Source organism: Excalfactoria chinensis, chromosome 2 (genome assembly GCF_039878825.1).
Source record: "Excalfactoria chinensis isolate bCotChi1 chromosome 2, bCotChi1.hap2, whole genome shotgun sequence".
Lineage (NCBI taxonomy): Eukaryota > Metazoa > Chordata > Aves > Galliformes > Phasianidae > Excalfactoria > Excalfactoria chinensis.
In genome coordinates, this window is record NC_092826.1 from 120,247,148 (window position 1) to 120,256,568 (window position 9,421).

Sequence of the window (9,421 nt, forward strand, 5' to 3'; positions counted from 1 at the left end):
CTGATGGAGTTTTCATCCTTGAAGGCTGTTTTGGTGAATAAGAAGTTCTGTGCCATGCCACTTCTCGCAGGTTCTCTCACTGTCTTTTAGAAGCATGTTTTATAATACAAAGGGATCCTTCTCTCTGGTGTTTGGACAATTTTGATATGGAAAATAATGACAAAACATGCTGGCTTGGTCTTGTAGCCAACAAACGCAGAGCACTTATCTGACTCACAACTGAAAGCACATCAGTTGTTAAATATGTATATGAATCATAAGCCACAGCTTGGTTTAAAAATCTTCGTAAATTAATTATTTGCCGTGTATGAGACACAGATCAATAATGATGTTTATTCTCAGAACTCTGTTTTATAGAACCACTTTGTTAGTATTTTTCTTAGGCAATAGTTTCAGGAACAGATGAATTTTTATGTACAATGTGAATGAGAAGGTAGACTATTAGAGTGACCTGTTGTTTTATGCTTAAAGCTTGAACTGAGCAGAAGCTTAGGAACCCAACTTATTTATTGTATTGCCTCAAAACTGCTTCAAAGTATCAAGAGCTTTCTTGATTGACTGGGATTTTACACCTCTCTTACTGTGTGATTTAGTTGACATTAGTATATTAGGGAAAAAAAGTTTTTCCAAATTGCCGTTGTGGGAGAAAAAATAAGAAATTCATTTTAAAATTGACATAGAATAGTCTGTAATATACTAAAACCTTCAGTAACTAACTGTTAATAAGCTATCACTTTTCTTTCTACTAGGTTACTAAACATTGGAGCATACAGATTACTTTTCATGAAGAATCAGAAACAATCTCTAGAAAGATGGGATTTTATGTGCCCAGTCATACCCACCAGGTTACACTGTCATATTATTTTTGGTGTGTGCCAATACAGACCAGGTATGTAAAAAGCTGACTACAGTTTGACCAGTCAAACAGGCTGTGCAACTCAGATAGGAGCTCTGTTTGTCAGCTGTAGTTTTTTTCATCCCTTTGTTTTGCAAGGTGTTAGATAATATAATAATAATAGATATGGCTATAATAGATAATAATAGATAATTCTGGTTTCTGGACCAGACTCTGTAGCCATCAAATCCCAGTAGCTTCTGAAAAGCAATAAGAAGCTTTTTCATTGATTTAAATGATCTAAGCCATTAAAAGAAGATGTGGACCTACGAACTGACAAACATACTTTTGGCAATTGTTATTTCTTCCCTTTTATCTACAATTTAGGATGTATTGCATACTGATATGCAATAAATACACAAAATAAGAGCCATAAAACATGGATAGGAATAGTGTGCACAAAAACAGCTCATTCAGATCTTGCAGAAAACAGCTACAAATCTTTCTTTTAGCCAAGTGACTGCAGTTTGGAACTGATAGACTTTTACATTTTAAAAAATCCCTTAAAATTCTGTATTTCATTGTGCTTTTAATACAGAGAGTAGAGAACAGATCTGAATCAAATAGGAATTTGTTCTCGAAAAAGATTCTGCAAGGCCAACTGAGCGCCATCGGTTCTTTTTGTGTTCAGTGGAAGCCTTTCAGCTTCAGTAGTCAGCAGCACACTTGGCTGAGCCTTTGCCTTCTGGGCAGAAAATGATGCTTGCAGTAAAAGTTAGTGGAGAAGTTGCCTTGACTTAAACAAAGTCCTTTGAAAGCTTCTGCAGTGTTCAAATTGGGTAAATTTCTAGCCTTCCAGCTGGAAGTGAACCAGAGCTCCCAAACCATATGGCAGTTCTTCCTTCAGATGAAATGTTTTATCTCGGTTAAAATTTACTGTCGGCTTCATCCTACCCAATGTCAATGAGACATCTGCATGTCTAGAGAAAGCAAGAAGCTCTGATATGGACATTTTGCTACTGGGTAGAGAAAATCGTTTCTGGAAAAGACCAGACTAAGGATAGTGCCTTTGGAAAGAAAGGATGAAAAACATAACTGACATTAGTGATGATGAAGGAGATTTGAAGGAACAGCTGGTATTCATGAAGTGAGAAATCTAAATACAAACAGCGTATTAAACAAATATTGCAGCTGATACTCTTTGACTGCAAAGTTGATGGGGTTTTATGGAAGAATCTAGATATGAACTTACTCTGATCAGCATTTTACTGTTCATTTGCACTAAAGCAACCTATACTATTATTTGACTGTAAGAAGGAGGGTAGACTTTGGTGATGTCTGCTTGGATCTGCTGTAATGCTCTGAAGCTCACTGCCCTTTTGGGAGCATGCTAAATTGGCAACCACATTATTGAGCGTTCAGCACCTTAAATCCATCCACGTGCCAGGCAAATTTTCCCACATTTACACTGATACTTGCTCCCCAATGGAAAACAAACATCCACAAATCGTTGGCTTCCTTTGTGCTGTTACTTCTGAGGGGTTTCTATTTAACATACTGTAAAAGGCAACTTTTCCTCTTCCTTCATGCCTCATCCATATTCAGGTTGTTCAAATCGTCAGCTTTAGATTAATTTTATATAATTTTATTAATCTTCTCAACACTTCCTCCTGCTGCTGTTCTTTACACTCAGAATGAAACCATGTTCTGCTGTATGTTCCTGCCACGTATTAATGGTAGGAGGCGGATATCACTTTCTTGTGACTTTTCTTCCTTTTATAAACCTTTGTGAGGCTTTCAGAGTGTTCCTGAATGTTAGCATCTATCTTGAGCACCCAGATGAGAGGGGAAAATTGTGCTGCAGAGATAGGAAAAAATCCAGAACCAACAGGCAGAGACTAGGAGGGTTCAGGACAATTCTAAGCAAGGATATGTGGAAAAGTAAGATATAACTGTAGAGGGAAAACTGTTGTTGTTGTCTTCTCCTGTCATTTCCTTCCACGAGCATAAGGTGAAAAAAAAATGCTCTCACTGAGGATTTTAGTTCCAGATACTGAATGTGCCAACTCAAGTCACAGATTCTGGTGCTGTTTATCAAGACCACAATATTCTAAAAATCAGGTTGTGTAGAAGTTAAGACACTTTTCTGTGTAGATATTCGGGGGATGGAAAAGCGGGGGGGAGCTGATGAGGGTTTGAGAGCAGATTAAGCTGAGCATGCAGACACAGCCTGTAGCTGAGCTGCAGAAACAGAGGATGCATTGCTGTAATGCAGGTGGGTCGCTGTCTGTGCCCAGTAGTGTGTGGTATTGTGGATTACAAGGCGACTCCTGCAGCAAATGGAGAATTCTCTGCCAAGCCCAAACGGCACGTTTTTGAGTACGTGGATTTTAGTGAGATTATGCACATGGAGTTTCAGCTGCATCAGCCCAGATGGCTCACCATCTTGCAGGAGCAAGTCTGAGAACTTAGCAAGTCTGTGAGACACCCAGTGCAAGTAATGCTGAAGGACCATCTGCCAGGAAGAAGGAAAGCTTTTCATAGGTTGTACAGCAGGGAGGAAGCGATGCCACCTCCAGAAATAAGTATGAGGTCTGTGTGGCACTTTGTTACGTTTAGTCTATGTGTATGGGTGGGGCAAGTGATGGTACAGAGCGGCTTGTTTTAGTTCCTCCAGTAAACAAGAGCAACTAGCCTAGGCACAGACAAATTCACAGTTCTAGGGTAGGAAACCTTTAATTCTACGTTGCCTTCTCAGGTATTGGTTAAATCCATGCTGTGATGGATCACTTAGCAGCTAAATGCTCTTTTTCCCTCATCCCAGGTCAAACTGCTGTGACACTAAAAGAAGCACTGGGGAGCCTGGTCCTTAGAGGTCTGTCAGCATCATGCCTCCTCTTACTGCAGCTACCTTGATTGCCCATCACTTATATCTGACCTTGCTGATACTTTCCCAGTCACTTACAAAGCTGTGAGCTTGTTGTTCTGCAGTTCCCCCGTTTGCAGGCAGCATACTGTATGTGTACTATAGGCTTTCCTTGATTCTCATTAGGAATTGGGAATTACTGCAGTAGAATATGGCAAAGCGTTCGTTATTTTTATACTCGGGTAAGGGTAATTTAGACTGAACGCAATGTGTTTGATCAGCCAAAACCATTTTTGATTCAGAAGATAATTTTTGAATGTAAGGAATATAAGATCCCTAGACAACTGTCTGTCTTGAACATTTACAAGAGCAGCCAGTGATCTTTTGTTGTATGGAAGTTTCTAAAGGATACAAATGAGACTAGCTATTGCCTCCTCCTACTGCTCAACCCCCTTCCCAGGGATCACTGCTCCAGGGAGAGGTTTTCTCCCAGCAGGAATCAGAGCAAGTAGGAACCTGTTCTTCGCTGTTTGGAGGTCTCCAGCTCTCAGGGTGACACGTGTGCATGCAGGCTGTCAAGCTTCAAGCTCATTCCTTTGCTTGTGCTGTGGCAGGTGTGAGTACTGAGCCCTGCCACAAGTAGGAGGCACAGGCACACCATAACCCCCTGTATTTTCCCCTGAGGAAAAGTCTGTACAAGATCTGGAGGAGACAGTGTGCTTACTGCTTCTATGACAGTGCATTTTATATTTGACATTGTATAGGAAGATCTCCCCTTGGAGATCTCTCTCACTAACCCAAAGGATGACTGAATTCTGGGCATACTGTGGGAAAGGACCGAGTGCTTTATTGCAGGTGTGTGACAGTGCACCTCAGTCATCCTTTATGGGCAACAGAAAATAAAGGTTCAAACTAAAAGCTGGCTCTGCAGACTGCTGATTAAAGAAAAAGTGCTTTGCAGTGTTTATCCAGAAAGACACAAAATCCAACATGATTTCTTGCGGGGACCTCATCTTTGAGGGCTGCTGTAACTCTGGGTCGTAACCACAACAAAAAGTACATCAGGGTTTGGATGCTGGCAGGAAGTTTGTGGATGTGTTGCTATACAAGGAGGTTTATATGAGCTCAGTGGTAATGTGCCCGTCTGAAGGCACTGATTGCCGTGCACATTTTGGACTGAAGATAGAGGAGCTGCAATGTCATGAGATTAGAGGCCAAGGGAGGGAAGTGGAAATGGGAGCAATGGGGACTGCAGAGGTTGGTCCTTTTCCTTTTCGTCCTACACATGTAGCAATGCAGTGGTTTTCCAGCTTTCTTGATCATGTTTCACCTTCATTCTCCTTCCTATTGTGCACGATGAGTTGAACAGAAAAGCATCCCTACAGATTACTAGCTCAAAACCAGAGCAGGGCAGCACTGTGCAAAAATGTGGACTGTGCCATGGCAGCCCGTATTTATTGAATCACAGAATCATAGAATCACCAAGGTTGGAAAAGACCTCCAAGATCATCCAGTCCAACCGTCCACCCATCACCAATATTTCCTACTAACCGTGTCCCTCAGTACGACATCTGAATGCATCAGTTGTCTCAGTTTACATTCCAACAAATTAAATCCAGTATCCATGATGCCTTTCTTGCATTCAGCTCTGCCTAATAACTTTGCTGTCACTCTCTGCAGTGTTCAGAATCTCTTGACTGAACAACCCACTTACAGTCAGAACAGTGTGGGCAAAAGAAGTTTACCTTATGGCGGTGCTTTTTGCTAAGGAGTGGGAGCCACTGGAGTTCTGCTGGAAACGGGGCCTAGACGAATCTCAAGGCATTTTAGCCACGTTTCCTTCACAGGCAAAGCAGCCGTTTCTGTTAAAGCAAGTAACACATGTTCAAGTACTTCAGAAAGAGAAAATACAGAGTCGCCTATTATTTTCTTGCTAGAATTTGTTTTCTACACAAAGCTGTATGATTTAGGCACTGAAAGCACGCTGACGAGCGCCCACTTATTCTTTCATCTTTAATTCCTTTGTGAACTCTTTTCAAGCATTCAGATTAATGTATTTATGGTCCATTTCATTCCATTTCAGCTAAGTGGTCTATTTCTTCCATTGAATCTTATATAGGTTTTATTTTTAACGTAATATTTAGCTGCATTACTTTGAACAGCTTTAAAAGTATAATGCCTTTGAATGCTCTAGTTAAAGTTATACCCTTGAAATGATGTCTTAGAAGTTGAACTGTATACTTTGGAGCTGTTGTTTCTATCGTAACTCCCGAAAGCATCACAGAGTGCTTTCATTGGTATGTCTGTCTCCTCCTTTCTGTGTAACAGCGTGTGTTTGTATTTCCTCACTAGCTTGATACTCTTCAGTCTGAAGGCCCGAGTAGGCAAACACAGGAATCCTGTGCCTCAGCTGATGGATGGGTCCCAGAGCTGAGGGGGCGGGTTCTTGTATGGGCAGAGATGCTCATAGAAGTGTTAGCAGAGAAAGGCTTCGTTTAGTAATCGATGGTAGTTGTGAGGACACATGGTTAATAACAGCACCAAGACACCCAGAAATGGGGTCAGCGTTTATTGACGATATGGACACCTATATCTGCAAGTTATTTGACATTAACCTAAATTATTCGTATTGTAATTCAGTATATTATTTCTTAGGAAAACACACTAGGCCTGTGAAAGGGTAGTTGCCAAAAATGTGTCGAGTCTTGCTGCTTAATTGTTTATTTGCATTTAGTGTACATTTTTGTTGTTGAAGTGAAGCTACTTCTATAGAGAAGCAGAGAGCTAGATCAGTCAAAAAACAAGTTTTAAATAAGCTTCATACTGTACCTAGAGTAGTATGTGTGTTCAGATGTAGTATTTTTATGCTTTAGGGTATTTTTGTTTGTTTTAATATGTAAAAGAATAAGCAAATTACTTTGAAATGCTACGGTAGAGCTGATTTTATACATAGTGGGGGATGGTTGTCTGAAAAGTTACAATTAGAAAATGTTACATAGGCCGCCTTTGGCTTTATCTTGTCTGTAGTCGTTCCAGCAGGTATCTGTAGATTCCAGATGCTGAAACCAGGGGCCACATTTGTGTGGTGCCTTGTAACCCAAGTACATTTGTTGCAGCAATCAAATTGCCCATCCGGATTAGAGAAAAGATTGCTGACTCTACAAAAGCATAAAGGCAGCAAATGTCGATATGTCATGTGTGTGTGCGTGGGCAATTGCATGAAATAGGATCGGGGTATCCAAGTAATTAAACTCATTTAGCGTGATCTACTCTTCTTGTAACTCCACTGACTACAATTAATTTAAACCAAGAATTTCACCACGCGAATCTGCAAATTCCAGTGTCGGGCAGCTCAGGTCTATATACAGACACTTAAGCTTCATGCTATATAAATGGTCATGCGTGACAAAACCTATTAACTCTAGTTAATATTATTTCTCTCACGGTTTCTATTCATTTCTTTTTTATATAAAAGTTCGGAAGTGCTCTTCCTTGTGGCACTGGGATATGTGAAGCAAAGTGGGATGCTGGTGCAGAAACGTACCAGAAGCAAGCTTCACTTCTCACTGCTCAGACAGCCCATGCGTGCCTATTTACATGTTACAAATCCCACTGAAGTTAACAGAACTGCATTAAAGTGAAGCCTGTTTGTAACCCTTCTGGGATACTGCTTTGGGAATCTGCAAGATACGATACAGTCTCAAAAGGCAATAGTAAAACTTGTGCTTTCGGGTTTACAGAATGCTATGAACAGGGAGGACAGCTTGTGAGGCACATCCAGGGTAACTTCATTCATTGATATTACACCAGGCTGACATCAAAATCTGCCTCAGTGCCTTAATTTCTCGGTATGATTTTACAACAACAACAAAATCAAGAAGTGAAAAGGGCATCTCACGCCGTTTGGCTTCTGTTGTGTTCTTTTTGTTACGCCATGTGCTCTGGAGATGGTTGGGGTTTGATTATCCAAGGGAATCATGCAAAGCAGTTTCAGATGTTTTCCTTCCTTCACCTTAGGACACGTAACTGCTGGTGAAAGGCAGCGCGGTCCCGCTGAGCTCTGTCACTTTACCTACACAGTCAGTAGGATTTTATTGTGCAAGGTGGAAAGTTCCCTATGGTGCAAAGTGTACTACCTAGACTACCATGGATACCTATTCACAGGACATGATTTCACTGTATCACTTCATACTTGAACTTCACGATGTTCTTTTAATCAGGGTACAAACACGAAAAGGTGCGTGTGTTACTGTTTCTTTTAAAGGTGCATCATTATTTTTATTCTGTGTGCTTAATAATTACGATTCAGTGTTCTTTACCTTCTTTTTGTTCAGCATTAAGATCAGCTCTGTGCGAAACACGGTATCGCCCACAGAGGTACAGGAAGGTGTAACGTACATAGGCTGGCTTGCCTTGTGCTTGCAAATACACACCGAGGGGTTACATAACGCAAACTGTGGTAAATAAAAATATTGCACCATTGCTGTACGTGAGCTCTCGCAGCCTCTCTCTTCTTGCACAGCTGCTGATTACCATAAACGCATTGGGAAAAAAACGATGTTTCTGCTGTACAGAATGGCTGGGAAACAATGCCGACACTTTGGACGCTCTCGAGCTCTCTTTGCAAGCTTTCAGACAAAGCCCTTTGATCTCACTGCATGCCTGCTCTGTGTCCCAGATCTCACCCTGGGAGGCTTTCTGCTTTAGGAACACCCTCCGCTGGGGCTGCTTTACATTGACTGCATTGAAGTTCATCGGAGCGTACTCTTCCAAGCATGCACCTTACCACATAACATATTCTCTAGCTTTTACGAGTCTGTAAAGATGGTGGACTGCAAAAATACTCACGTGTCAATACGGCAAAGTTAAATTAAGGCACACAGAAGGTTGTCAATGTATTATATCAGAATTACAGTCCTTTGGAACTGAACGTTTTGCTGCTGGCAGTGCAAGAAAAGCAAAGTTGTGTATTTATTGTGGGTGCTGAGGGTTCAGTATGAAAATCGATATAATAAAAATGTTCATGGCATCAAGTTCTTTTTAGTTGTTCCCAAATTATTGGAAAGTAAAAAGGCGAGAAACTAGTTTTGTATTTAAAACAACTTTCCTGAAGTTTACTTCACTTTTCTAGCTATATTTTTCTTTTATCTAAAAATGTAAAATGGATACAAATGCAGTAAGTATTGTATATTAAATACAGAAAAATAGTGATGCTGCTTTCCGGTTTTTCTTGCTGTGAGTGTTTTTCTCTACACCCAGAGCCTTACAGAACGTGAACCCGACACGCACACCCAAAGCCAGACGCAGAAACATCAGCACTTTCACACCCTTGCAAGTAACTCATCGTACACCTCTGGTTTTATAAGGAGTGTTACCTTGTTCTTCCTGATCTCTGAATTATTCCTTTGCTTCCATAGGATGAAGTCCTTTAAAAAAAAAAGAAGGCACTTTTTCTCTCGGAGGCATTCAATTGTTGCGGTTGCTGTCCAGGCGACTGTTCAGCACCAGTTTGTCTGTACTGAAATGGTCTTTGTTTGAGTTCACTTCACTAGGCAACTTGTGCGCTAATGCAGCTATGATGGCTCGCAGTCATTCAGGAAATGCTCCGTTTTCCCTGAGTTGTTTCAGTCCAGCTGTTCCACGGAGGGGCCTGGTGTACATGTCTACTACTTCCACCTCCCATCTTATAAGAACCTGAGCACACTTCATTCATTGACTGC

At 41.0% G+C, this 9,421-nt stretch overlaps 1 protein-coding gene across 1 annotated transcript in view; it reads left to right on the forward strand.

Moving 5' to 3' along the window:
* The window catches only part of CDK6 (cyclin dependent kinase 6), a 132,864-nt gene extending 123,969 nt beyond the window's left edge, over window positions 1–8,895 (forward strand). Inside the window, exon 10 of the mRNA XM_072328405.1 lies at window positions 750–8,895. Coding sequence (XP_072184506.1) covers window positions 750–905 — 156 coding nt within the window. The 3' untranslated portion in view covers window positions 906–8,895. The remainder of the gene's footprint in view (window positions 1–749) is intronic.
* The last annotated feature ends 526 nt before the right edge of the window (window positions 8,896–9,421 follow it).